This window comes from Boleophthalmus pectinirostris, unplaced genomic scaffold (genome assembly GCF_026225935.1).
Source record: "Boleophthalmus pectinirostris isolate CB_2022bp ecotype Guang Dong unplaced genomic scaffold, ASM2622593v1 HiC_scaffold_8, whole genome shotgun sequence".
Lineage (NCBI taxonomy): Eukaryota > Metazoa > Chordata > Actinopteri > Gobiiformes > Gobiidae > Boleophthalmus > Boleophthalmus pectinirostris.
In genome coordinates, this window is record NW_026571515.1 from 16,806,747 (window position 1) to 16,821,469 (window position 14,723).

Sequence of the window (14,723 nt, forward strand, 5' to 3'; positions counted from 1 at the left end):
TGGCACTTAAAACTTTTTTTTTGTATAAAATGACTCAAAAAAATATACAAAAAAAAAATGTATAATATAAATCTGTCTTTGATCAATCTTAAACTTGAGTGTATTTTGCTGTTCCTCTATGAGGACATTTTAACCTGTAAAAAACTGTTGTTTAAATGCAGATCATTAAATGGTTCATTAATCAGATAATTTCTGGCATCCCATAATGTTTTACCGTACTTGTATAGGGCTGCTGCTGAACTACCTATCTCATAAATCACTTATAAAGATGAAAGACACAAGGTTGACACTTGTTTGAGATCCTGCATCATACATACAAAACCAGACCCAAACAACACTCGCAGCCTACTTCACGACTTCTACCAAACTCCACACAAGAATATCAACTTTTTTTTTTTTTTTTTTTTGTGCAAATAAAGGACAAATAATATTCAGATGCTCTATCATTGTGTTTATAAAATGTATACTGGACCTAAGATTAAAACTCCTGAACTTATTTTTGCTGAATCGAGAGCTTGAGAGATGAAGCTGCAGTATACTTATTATGCACCAGAGGACAGTGTCTGACAGCACTTGCATTGCTGTAGTGACTCATGACTCAACAAGAACTGATCCTTGGGTACATCTGCAGTGGGTGGAGGTCTGCAACCAGCTCGCTCTCCTGGATTCTGACATCCTGAATCCTGTGTGTTACTAAAATCATTTAGCTTGCAGAATACCATTCTAAAGAGCCAATATTTTGCAAGAAATATTTACACTGTCTAACTTCAGATTTTGACCCAGTTAGTTAATGGTTAATATCACATTTTACTTGGTTGATCAACACGATAGTTCTATTCACTATAATCATTAAAAATCACTAAAAGAATTGCAAAACTGCAACTGTAGCCTGGAAACTTATTGTTTTATAAAAGGTATTATATAATCACAAGTGGACCTGGGTTACCAGTGTCTTACCTGCTAAAGATTTTTGTAGTTTATATCAATTTAAAGACAAGCCATCCCTCGTGTGAAAGCTCAGGACCTCACTGAGCTGCAGAGATTGCTTTGATGAATGATTGCCTGCAAGTATTGGGGTTTAGATGTCTACTGCATCAACTGGATCTGAGCTTTGCAAACTGTCAACTCAAATAAGACACTCATTTAAGGTTAATTACCTCCGCCAAGGAGGTTATGTTTTTGCCGGCGTTTGTCTGTTTGTTTGTTTGTTTGTTTGTTTGTTTGTCTGTTAGCAACATAACTCAAAAAGTTATGGACCGATTTTGATGAAATTTTCAGGATTTGTTGGAAATGTGAAAAGGAAGAACTGATTTCATTTTGGGGGTGATCCGGAAGAAATCCTGGATTCTGGATCACTTTGAAATTTTAGTTAACATTGTGGTAAATGGGGCCAAAAAATTTGTTTCTCAATATCTCGGTTAATTATTGACCAAACCCCATGAAATTTGACTCAGGGATGGACAATGGGATCCTCTTTCATATTCCAAAGGCTGATCCGGATCTGATCCAGAAGACTGATTTTATCGCAATTTATATAAAAAATGGGGGTAGTCCTTGGCGGAGGTCTGCGCTCTCTGAGTGCTTTTCTAGTTAAGAATAAATCAGCATTATCCTTATTATACATTATACTCTGGGGAAACTGTTAGCACATTTGTGGATTCAAAGTCAAAATCTTACATACAAATCATTTAACAGGATCCATGTACCAGTAGTTCATTTGATTTTCAATTAAGAACGAAAAACAATTAAATGGAAAAACAGTTTGTTATTTCATTATTCTGTTTTAGCGTAAAACAAACAAGATTTCGAATATTTAATTTAATGTTTATTTCAAATAGCACCAATCAAAAACAGTCTCGGTGCCTATTTTAATTTTGATATTTTATTCTCTCTGGTTTATTTGCTCCGAAAGCTCTGCTGCTAGAAGGAATTACTTGAAAAATCATTGCAATTTTGCGAACAAACATGTCTTCCTCCTTTATAGTGACACGCTTACAAAAAAAAGTAAATGTTGAACTCCATGACGAGAAACTAGTAGTAGTGATAAACTTTGTTCAGTTGACACCATAGAATTATAATAAAAATAGTTTTTTATTATAGACCTATGGTTGAACAGCAGAACTTCCAGGACAGACAAACCAGAGAGAATAAAATATTATCAAAATAAAAAATAGTCACAGAGACTTTAAACTTTAAATTAAATATTGAAAATAGAGGTCAAAATCTTTTTTTTAAATTTTATTTTTTTTTATTTTTGACACTAAAATAGAATAATGAAATAACAAACTGTTTTCCCATTTTACTATATTTCGTTCTTAATTGAAAGGATGAATGGTACATGGACCAGAATACAGAATACCCTCTAGGCTTATTGCATTATGGACATTTTTGACTTCTGTGTTTTTATCATCCAGTCTATTATAGGGAAGAGCAGTTTTGTGTGCTGTGTCTAGAAGTGTTGCTTGGATGGTGACAGAAAAACAAATTTTTGCAAACTGTGTCTCGTTCTGACACTACGACCAGGAATGTTACAGATAGTAGGCCTACGTTGCCAAGGAGCCACAGGACAAGGCCGAGATGGCTTCATTACACAGTATAGGTTATGCATGTTTTGGTGATTATAGTTCAGCCTGACTCCCATTTTAAAGCTGTGTCATACTTTTAGCTTCTGCCACAAAATGTCACTGGGAGAGTCCAAGTTTAGCCATATAATGTTAGGAATGTTGACAACTTGCATTTGTGATAAGTATATGTTTTAGGACTGGCTTTGAACAATTTATACTTACAGGGTAAAAGAAACGATGCTAAAAATGTTAATAATCTTAAACTATTGTGTGGGCAATGATATGATTTTCCACAGCATAATTTCCTGCCCATTTTTTATGACACCATATGAATATTAAAGGTGCACGGCATAACATTTTTAGTGGAGTGTTCGCCAACTTCTTGACTCCATGGAAATGTTATTGCGTTGTCTAGAATCTTCCACAGTGTAGATTAAAGGAACAGACCAGAATTTTGGACAGAGGACTTCATTTCCTCGTGAGCCAGAGTGTTGGAGACGTGTGGAGACACTTTTTAAAATATTCCATCCAGTCCTTGTATTTGCAGAGGTCGATGGTGCTAGGCTAGCACATGTCAATGGTCAAAGTTAGCCTGACATTAAAAACAGTCTTACCCACTCTACAAAACACCTGAAGCCAAACCATTATTACACCAGACACCACTATTACACCAATAGAAACATTTTAGACGTAAAACCAACCTTGCATTTGAAGGATTTATGTCTGAGCAGCAGCGAGTTGTACTTACTGATAGAAAGTTTGGCAGTGGCGGACTGATATCACCTAGCACCTATCTTGCAGAGAAAATAGTCCCTCAACATGCGATGATTCATGCGATGCAAGGTTAGTTTTATTTCAAACATTATTCTGTCAACACAGACATTTACATCGATATTCTGGCGTAATAATTGTTTTGCTTTGGGTGTTTTGTGGAGTGTGTAAGACTGTTTTTAGTGGCAGGATAACTATGGCCATTGACATGCACTAGCCTAGCAGCAGCGACCTCTGCAAATACAAGGACTGGATGGAATATTTTAAAAAGTGTCTCCACACGTCTCCAACACTCTGGCTAACTAAGAAATGAGGTCCTATGTCCAAAATTCCAGGCTGTCTCTTTAAACAAGTTTATCACAACGGAGACAAGCATCTTACAGCATAATGCTACGTTACAATTCAGATTTGTGGAGAATTGATGTATTTTTGAGCAACAGAAACACCCACAATGAGTAAATACTAGATAAATATGTTTAAATTCATACTATGGAACATTCTAGGCAAGTATGTAGTAAACCCTGCACCAGAAAAGTTGCGCAGTGCACCTTTAAGGAAAAAAAGGTGTCTCTATATTGTTTTGCTGACAGGCCATGCTTTAACATTACAAAATAACTCAGATATGTGGGTATGTTTCGCTGTATCAGTCAAAAGTTAGCAGAAATGACTAAGCAGATCCCTTGGGAACATGTGTAGGCCGGGTTTACAAAGACATAGCTCTGCATTGCTAGCATTTCACAGGCATTACGACACTCATGTTCTTCTATCCTGTTTCCACCCACACAATTCTGGGCAGAGCGTACAGGTGTGCTTCATATTTGTTGAAAGCAAGCTTCAACAAGCCACATTTGAGGTCTTTTTTTTTTTTTTTTTTTTTTTTTAACAAGTGGCTACTGCATAAAAAATATACCTCTGTTACACAATATCAAATGCGGGGGAAAAAATGGTGTACCACAGGGTTCGACTCTTGGCCCCCTTTTATTTTCAATTTTTACTAACAACTTTCTTCAAGTGTGTGTACAAACTGTCATCTACTGAATATGCAAATAATAGTTTTCTCTATTTTTCAGGCTTCAACTCAACTCAAAACAACTCAATAACTATGCTGATTTATCCACAAACACAAGAGACACAAGGTTCCTTTTCAACTGATGCTTACGGCGGTCTTTGTTGGCGTCACAGTTCACATCGTAGAACTAGCAAACATATACAATAAAACATAAGCTCTGGCTCATATTATATACACACAAAGTTACATATTAACACATAAAACATGCATACCACTTTGGCCTGCTAGTAAACAAACCAGTGAACTAAAAACTTTTAAGATTCACTTCACAATTGTTTCTCGATTAGTGCTGTCTGGTCCGACTTCGCATTAATGTAAAATAAAACTGGGACAGGAAGTGGTTATTGACATTAAACTACACTTAGAATAAACAATACAAAATTTAATAGTATTGCTAATATATAGCCTTATAAAAGATTAACAAATAATGAGAAACCAAATATAAAACTGTATAAAAGAAAATAAGTGAAATAATCTCTCTCACATGAATTTTAAGTATTTTAAGTACCCATCTATGGGTATAACAAGTAAACTGTTACACATATTGTGAACTGTGACAACAACATCTTCTTTGTATATGCTTTATATGCTTTTTGTCACTCATTATGATCTTCAATTGTCTTCAATCAGCTGAATTAAGTGTACAGTTTGATAATGGCTCCCCAAAGACAAAGGAAAACTCAGAAATGCTTGTACAATTTGGAAATGTGGCTTGGCCCAGAATTAAATTTCAAAACACATCTTGACTCCATGATAAAACAGACATATTTTTGTTTAATGTCTCTATACAGATCAACAAATTGCTTTACACTACAAGTACAAATGTTAATCGTCCACTTTATCCTAACAATTACTGACTACACAGACATCTTAAGTCACTAACTAATGTAGTTAATACGATTAACTGAAATTCAGGAGCAGGACCACGCCTCAGCCGCCCTCTCCTCTCACCAGCGAACCACAACTCACCTCGACCACACCTCTAATTTCCCAGAAGCCTATATGTAGCAGCCTTTCCCATCATCCCAGTTTGTCTCGGCGAACTCGACCCAACCCTCCCATCCCCTATTTTGTCTTTCAGTCATAAGACCCCCTACAAGGTTCTGGCTGGGCCAATTGTAGATTGAGACGGAGCCCCCACCCATATTCTCAACCCAGCCATCTTTGCCTTGCTTCGTACATTATCAATAAACTTCTTCGCACTATGTCGTCGTTGGCGTGGTCCTAGCTAGTGAATTTAGTTTAATGTCCATGCTATATTGTACGACATGTGTTCACCCAGTATGTATACGACGGCTCTTCAGCTGTCCCACTTGACTGTCACACTGGACATGCCCATCATACACCCCCAGTAACAGCTGAACTGCACTGTGCAGAGGGAAGGGGGACCTGCTAAAGACTGCTGACAGCTCCAACACTTGAACAAAGACATCATCACATAAGAGATGAGGTGTGTCCAAAACAGTGAGGCTTTTGACCAATTCCACTTGTGCCTGTGCAGTTTTTAAGCTCATGTATGTAGTTGTAATGATGGGCCCCAACTGCTATAGCACAACTCATTTGAGAATTTCTGTGTGAAAAAGAAAAAAGTGCTTATGACAAGTGACACTATTAATTTTATTAAAACATTTAAACATCTAAGATCATTATATTTAAGATTTTACTAATAGTGGAGCTGTTATGGACCAAAAAAAAGCCCAATTGTTCACTTTTATGGTACAAGCATGAAACGTTGCCAGATAATTAACATCCCTACAGGACCAAGATTTCTGGGTATGGAATCAAACCCAAGTCGACTATGGAGCTGAGTTCTGCGCAGGTTACAAAATGGTTAACATGAAACAAGGCTGGTAGCTTTTTTTGGAAAATAAGTGACGTGTGGAGGGGCCTGGTTATGGAGGGCCATAATGTGCTTATGACTTGAGTCACAACATAACAAGCTGGGCTGATAACAGAACAGAAGAGTCTGTGAGGGAGTATGTGGAAATTCTTCCCCAAAACTGAGACATTTCTGCTTTCTTTCTGAGGTTCATCAAATACACATACACATACATACACATACTAAAATGCTGATAGTGGAGATATCACTTCTGTACACACTGTATCTTCTGTGACATTTATTACCACAGTATAATTTTCACTTCTGTGTTCTCTAAAGGCCCACACTTCTTTGGGGTTAAGGCTTGCTTCCATGCAACATTTCATTATCATTATGAAATATGATATGACACTTACAAATCTTTAGAAATGGTTAAATGGTTTCTGTTATCAAAAACCCAATGAATATGGCTATGAAATATAACTCTTCCAAGGGAAATCCACACAAACCTACATTCTTGAGGAAAACAGTTACATGACCTCATTAATGCTTTGGAGTTTAGAAAAAATTGTTGTTCAACATTACAAAACTAAACAAATTAGACTGTAAGAAAGGGATTATGTACAATTTTTATGCCAGCCTCGTTTTCATGTAGTCCATTTTGTGATATGCACAGTTCTGAGCTCCAGTGTTAAATTAGACTTGGTTCCATATTCAGAAATACTAGTCCTGGGGGTGTTAGTAATGTGGCAAAGTTTCACACTTGTACAATGAAAGCAAACTATTTTGGTCCTTAACAGCTCCACCATAAAGATTTTAAACTTTTTTTCCCCCAATTTGGCCATTTTTTAGGTTTCAAATTTGACTTACTAGTTAGAAATCATGACATGACGCTAGAGAATTTCATTACTATTACCTAGCTGCCATGTTGTACACTGGGCCAAAACTCCTCTAATGCACACCGAGATTATTATTTTATGAATAAAAATGTAACACCTTTAATTTGTGGAAATAATGTGTAAAATGTTAAGGAAAAAATGTGTTTCTTGCATGTAAATTATGTCAAACTTTTGAATAGAGCTCTCCCTAGTGTGATGTTTTACAACTCTCTGCTTGCTGTAATTTTTTTGATGTAATGTAATTTTTCCACTTTTCTTTGCAAATTGGTACTTGATTTGTGTAAAACTATCATTTTGATTTATACCAAGTATTATCACACAAAATGAAGTCAAAATTTGAGAATCATAAAAAAACAAAAACTGTCATACACACTTTGATTCTGAAATGTAGATGTTTTTTATATAAAGGATTTTAGATGTGAATCGATGCACTACTAGAGCTCGATAAAAGCAAATCTAAACAAAAGATTTTCAGCCCAAACATTCGTGCCATTAGGAGCACTGTCTCCACTTCCTGTCCCTGCCTGTGTCCAGTGCAGTGAGGTCATGTGGAACATTTGAATGGAGTTTCTCTTTGGCCTGGGGGAACGAAGCACTTCCTCTCTGAACCCCTTTAATGACCAATGCAAGGTTTTCACACTTTTATGAGCATGCTTCGACTTTAATAATGTTGTTTCCTCATTAATGGGCCTATATTGCTATATATTTTTTGTTTTTACACTCCACACACCTTCACTAGAATCATATAGGATGATTTTAGCCCTGAATTTTCCTGTCTAAAGTAAAAAAAAAAAAAAAATGACTACATGAGATCACAAGGTGGAACAGAGCAACCATGATAAATATTTACCATGGCGACAATCCAACCAAACTAAGTCATAGTCATAGTCATAATCTAAATTAATCTGTCAAATGCACTTTAATCTTTTTTCATTACACATCATAAAATAGGTTGGTATAGTTTTAAATGGCCCCTCCCTTCAGCCTGGGGGTCCTAAACTCTTCTCGCCACCTCATCTCCTCATCCTTTTTCTATCACAGTGGTCGGCGTCACTTGATCTGAGTCGGGAGGGACCAAGGAGGCACAGGTCATTCTAGTTGAGTGAGCAAATGTGGACATCTGCCAAATTCACCATGAGTCTGCAGTCTCCAGAAAAGAGCTCTCTGGAGGCGTCGGATGGGAATACGAGCACGTTCCGGCCCAGGGCATCGGAATGCTCTGATAATGTTGTGATAAGGATTTGAATGGACACAGGCTTCACGTAATCCAACCTCCCCCAGGATATCCGATCTATTAGACAGGAGTAGGAAGAGTTGGCGAGCAACACTGCTTAAATACCTGTTCATTTAACGCATATCTGGGAAAATCTTGGAGACACTGTCAAAAAAATGTGTCTTATGACTGGCTCCATGGCTAGCAAGACACCAAAACATGCACTGAAATCATACAGTTTAGTTAAAGCCATGATACAGAACATTTTATCCAACAGTTAGAATCAAATAAATGTTTTTTGAAAAATATTTAATAGGGATGTAACAATAACCAAAATAACATGATATCGTATGGTTTTATAGAAGCAACAACTTATCAACATAGGGAACTACATATCCCATGATTCATTTCAGTGCTGACAACATGAAGAGATATGTTTTTTACTTGAATTCTTGGAATTCTGACAGAAATAATTCACATCAAAATCTTGTCAAGGTATTTTAAAAGCAGCAACGTGTCCTATCTACAATTATATTAGCCTCCCCAAAATATCGTAATAAATATTGTACTGTGAGATTTGGATATCGTTACATCCCTAATATTTAATATTTTTATAATGTAATTATACTTATAATATAACTGCTGTATATAATATCCATATAGTGAATATGTTTGTCTTACTTACTTTGTCTAAAATTCACTGCAAGAATAGCATTGTCAGTGTGGTTTTGGTTCACTGGCATGTGATGTATCAGCACTTTGCAACAGTTGGTGGGGTTGGAGGGGCCAAAGACGCTGATTAGCAGCCTTGCTTCCATCAGTCAGCCCCAGGGCAGCTGGGCTACAATAGTCTGTGTGGAGTGAATGAATAATGCAGTGAAAAGCACATTGGGTCTCCTGGAAGGCTCTATATAAATCCAGTGCATTATTGCTGTGTATTGAGTTAGATGCTTTTGTTTAAAGTATGAACACATGAGATGGATTGTTTCGTAATGGGCCTTAAATGTTTTACAACAAATCAGATTAAATGCATATCCTATGACTTTTTTTCATGTTTGCTTGTTCACCTGTGCACAGAGGCTGATGTCCAACCATCCAAACCCATCTGAACCGTCACTAAACCTGTTCTTATAGTTCTTATGAGTGAACATGGACAACAATGCTCTTTTAACTTGACAAGAAGAGTTTCCTTGAATCTTGGATCTTATTTAGACCTAGACACCTTTTCAACAAGCTTTGCGATTCCTTCTAAAAGTCATCACACTGAAAACTAAGAAGCAAATAATAAGGCTGTAGGTTGGATCTGGGGGGCACCCCTGGGAAAGGTGGATATTTTGGTGGGGAGTCACAGGTGTAAGTCAACGACAGCAGCATGAGATGGCGAACAGGCGCCCTTTGTTTCCCGTAAAAACAGTGCGACAAGTGTGGCCCCCGGCTCCTATGGGCAGAGGAAGAAGCTCATGTTAGTCAGATCAGTGTACGACCCCGTGACCCCGCCCCTCACTCTCAAACTGCACCTGATCCTACACCGGACACAGATGGACAAAATGCTTCCATATGCAGAGATGTGTGGGAGACGAAGAGGGGGTGATAATGACCTGCTGATATGTTATGCGGTTCATTGTAAATAGACAAATTGGTTTTAAATTGCTTAGTAACAGAAATTAAACAATAGACTCTGTGCACAACAGCACCCTGTAACCACACTGTTAGCGTCACTACTTCCTGTCCAATTGTGTAGGCCTAATTATGAGGGTTTTGCTGAGTAATGCTCAAATGAATACATTATATAATGAATAAATATATAATAAAGATAAGGCATTGGACAGGATGTGACTGGAAGTGTGTTAAAAAGTACAAAAAAAAGTACTATTTCAGAGGAGGACACTTCTAGGTGTTTGTGTCTCAATGTTAATGCTATTTTGAGGCATGATACATATTAAAACAATGTCACAAACTCAAGTATTTTGCACATAAATCTATCAGGTTGCCTTGACTAGTTACATTTCATCATAGCAAGCAGTGGATTTAAAAAAAAAAAAAAATACAAGTTAATACTGGGGAAATGGGCGGGTATAGAGGGGAGGTGAAAATATACATTTTCTTTGGTTCTTCGTGCAATGATCTTAGAGAAAAGTATATGATGATGACACCAGTCAGAGATTAAACATGTGTAATATTAATATACTTAAAAATGTTATGATTTTTCCAAAGAGTTGAGTCATTTGTGCTGTTTAGAGCTTCCTATCTCAAAACCTTTTCCAGACCATGGGAAAGAGTTTTGCCGGGCATGTTAGCGTGTCCTGCAGAGCACAGGCTCTTCTCACAGTTATTATCCTGCTCTCTGAATAGAGTGGCGGCTGCTGGACCTCTTATCACCTCTGGCATTGGCCCACACTGTCCCAGGACAACAGAGGGAGCGCAGATACGAGCGGGCAGATTCCTCTCACTGCCAGTTGCTAGGTACAGGACTAATACCACTTATTAAAACTGCTCTCCCTCATCGCCCCCTGCACCTTCGACTCAACCTCCGAGCTCTGCTTCTAAAGAGATGGCAGGGTGCAACATTTTTTAAATATTTCCCATAAGTTATGACGGCGTATCAGCAGGCCAGCTGTACTGTGCAGATCGCACCATTCATGCTGCTATTATACAGATATGAATACATCTGTGTGCGGCTGTCAGCTCGATTCCACCTCTGTATGTGCGACGTCCTCAACAAAGACACAAGAGAGGAGGCGTTCCCGCGTGCTCCCTCCCTACAGCCATTCACTGAGCCAAACTATTCAGTGTCTTTATGCAAATAAGATGGTGCCTTCAAGGCACTGTAAGCAGCATGGTGCCTTTAAGAGTATACTGTAAACCCCAGTACTAGCAAAATATCAAAAGAACTGTTAGGTAAAAGATGGATCATCCATACTTTTCAGTTTAAATTTTCATCAATAAATAAACAGGAATACTTGAAATTAAACATTATTACTTGAAACAAACTTTAAGTTTCTAACCAGAAACAGATCATATATTCAGCTAAAGGAGCTAAAATACAGTGAAGACAACCATGATTTGAAGATTTCAGCCTTGGTTAAAGTGTCTTGCATCAAATTTACATTGTTTTTCAAATACTGTATTGAGATTTGTATTTGATCTTTTTGTGAAAAAAGTAACACTATAAACTTAGTCATTCAGTACATGAATAGACAACCACCAGCTATTCACACAGTTTGTGAAAAGACCAAAACCACAGAAACGTACTACTACTACTACTACTACTACACTTCTATTCATCTTGTTTTAATATAGAACATATTTATAGTAATATTTTATTTCCAAACCCTTCACAGGATGGGGTTTTCAGCTCCAGACAGAACAGGCCCATCACTGCTGTTGTCAGTCACGGTGCAGCTGTGCGCAGCAGAAATAGGTGTAGTAACACAATCTGCGCTCAGTATAAACTAAAGCATCAGATCACGCAGTATAAACTGTGGCATCAGGTGTGCTGTGGACAGTTTGATGACTGCACCATGGTTTTGTCGACTACAACAGCCAAACATTTCTTCTCCCTGAGACTGGACACTGGAGGGAGTTCAGCCGCACTTTACTCTGAGCCTGTATAAGTAGAACCATATAAGCTAAAAAGGAGCAGAAACATTATAATGAATGAATGATGCATAATCACGAAAACGATAATAGGCCTACTAATACACAGCTATACACCAGTTTTGCGATGAGTTTTTATCAATGTTAATCAGTGCAGCAAAAGTCTATTATTTTTCTAGCTGGACTTTTTCTAAAATGTTTCATACTATGCTGTTGTTTACACAGGAGTTAGGTCTTTCTTTTCTTTTTTCTTTTCTTTTTTTTTTTTTTTTTTTTTTTTTTTTTTTACGTGTGACTACTTCAGATAATCGCGATGTTTCCTTGTTCTCGTTGTATCGATAAGCCCCTGCGGGCTGCAGGCTCCACACTCACTTTACACACACACATTCCAGCGGTAGCGGGCGGAGTCGCGGGGCAGGGCGGTTTGTGAATGAGCGAGGACAGCGCAGGAACAGACGGTCCACAGAGCGCAGCGCGGAGCCCAGCAGCGCTCACACGGCGAAGGAGAGCCGCACAAATGGAGCTCTTTACGGGAATCGGATCTTTACTTTTCTTCTCTGTACTGATCAACGGCATTTTCATCACGATCCAGACCAATGAAGGTACATGTCTAATGTGTCAAACAAGTGCTATGAACTTTTTAAAAACTTTCGATAGTTGTCAAGTGGAGCCAAGCGCGCGTGCCATATGCGGACTGGGGAAAGTTTCAGCCCGTAATACCTCTGATTGTTGTGTGACAGTTTATTTGAACGCAGACTGCCAAACCTATTTTAGTTGGTTTCATTTTAACTTCGTATGTGTTAGATTAGTGTGTTTAGTGCCGATTGTTCTTGGAGTACAGCTGTATAAAGTCTGATTAGGCTGCAGTATGTCCGCAGATTTTATTTTACGAGGGCAACAGGTGAAATGTCAACACATTTTTAGTGGAATAGTAATTTCCAAATCTTCGTATCTTTTTATTGACATTCCCGTTGGTTTTATCTTTAGCGGCGGATTGTTGGCTACAACCTTGAAGCGTCCAGATAACTTTGAGGAATCTAAACCTGCTCCACTCGCACTGATAAAGAAACGATTTAAAATGTGAACATATTTAATCATCTATGTTCGCACTTTCACACTTTATAATTTATGTTGATAAATGAATGTTTATTTTAAAGAGTGCATAGTTAAATTTAAAAAAAAAAAGCGTTTTGTACTGGCACAAGCACACTTATACACTTTCCTTGAAACAAAACTCATTATAAACTGTCTCTTGTGTTCACAGAGGTTCTCCTGGACATGCGGGCTACAGGAGTGGACCTGGGCTGGCTCACTTGGCCCTTAGACCAGGCGGACAAACCAGGGGTGAGTACTGCTCCACACCATCTCCAGCGTCTCCTCCATCTCACGTGTGGAATGTGCCTGAGGGAAAGCGCTTTGAGAAACGACATAGGAAAAGTCGGGCCTTGCACAGCACTGACCGTTTGACTTGTGCGGTTAGCTGTAAGCTGCTTTTGAGCGTACACTTGTCACATCTCTGTAAATCTTGAAGCAGGGGCCCATGTTACGCTAGGAGTACTGGGGTCCTAGTAGAGCGTGTCTCTGCTGCAGACAGACTAGCTGCAAGCTCAGAGCTGGGAATACTTGTGGCTTCTTGTGGTTTCTTCAGAATTGTATGTTAGAGAGCAATTAACTTTTAAAGTTGTAGCATGTGGTACCTCTTTGGGATGGGAGGGGCTATAGATGTGGGCCAGTTACCTTTTTCCGTAACGCACATGAAAATGACTGAGAGAGATTCCACCCTTTATTGCACCCAAATGCTGTGGTTCTTGCAGTGCCAGCAAACGGGACGCATGTGTCTGCCTCCGTGTTGTGTCGTTTCAAAGTAATTGACAAACTAAGCTCATGCAAATCCGCTGCTGATAGGTTCATTTTGCGTGAGTCAAAGGCAAGTGTGGGCGTGTTCCTCTGACTATCCCTGCACAGTTTCACTCTTACATCACATTTTGACATTTTGTTTCACTTTTTAAAATCACCATTATTTCTTCAGTACCAGGGTGTCTGTAACATAATGCACAATTGTCTAACTGCGGGCGTCATTTAGCATAACCTCGAAACGTATAAAAACCATCACCAGCTGGGTAATAGAGGAGCTGGCCCTGCTGTACATCAGGTTTATATGCAGAGCCACACACTCGGCCAGCAGAGCACATTCCTTTAATTAACAGCACAGTGACTCCATGCAGAGAGTAAACCACAGCCCATGCCCTTGTGCAGCCCAGTTGTTCTTTAAGAGCCAGCCGTACCTTAAAGGGCCCATATTACGCCATTTTCTGATCTATGTTATAACGCTGTTTCTTTATCAAATACATATCTGGAGTTTTATTTCATTCACACATGGTTAACACACAAATATCTAAATTTTGTACCGTTTCATGTGAATGATACAGTATTGATATCTTGGGCTGCTGTATCACTGTATCGCCAAGAGTATTTTTTGGTATATTTTACTAAATTATTTTGTTACAACGCTACAGTTTTGTTGCTTGTTTAGAGGAAGGAAACACATTTTTGAGCCACATTTGACATTTTCACTGTTTTGATGATTAAAATGTTTCATATGAACTTTGCACAAGAAGTGGTTTAACAAACACTTTTAGTATCAGCCATGATTTAGCCTTTATTTCTTATTGAACCGTATTGATTCGATTTGAAATATATCGTATTGAATCGAAAGTGCACTGTATCGAGGTACATATTGTGGCCTATGTATCGAGGTATGTATCGTATCGGCAACTTCTTAATGATACCC

At 38.3% G+C, this 14,723-nt stretch overlaps 1 protein-coding gene across 2 annotated transcripts in view; it reads left to right on the forward strand.

Moving 5' to 3' along the window:
* Positions 1 to 12,401: 12,401 nt before the first annotated feature.
* Positions 12,402 to 14,723, forward strand: part of epha2b (eph receptor A2 b) — a 59,131-nt gene continuing 56,809 nt past the window's right edge. For both annotated transcript variants that reach the window (XM_020922315.2, XM_020922316.2), the window contains exons 1-2: positions 12,402 to 12,534; positions 13,197 to 13,276. In XM_020922315.2, the coding sequence (XP_020777974.2) occupies positions 12,450 to 12,534; positions 13,197 to 13,276 (165 nt within the window). In that variant the 5' untranslated portion in view covers positions 12,402 to 12,449. The remainder of the gene's footprint in view (positions 12,535 to 13,196; positions 13,277 to 14,723) is intronic.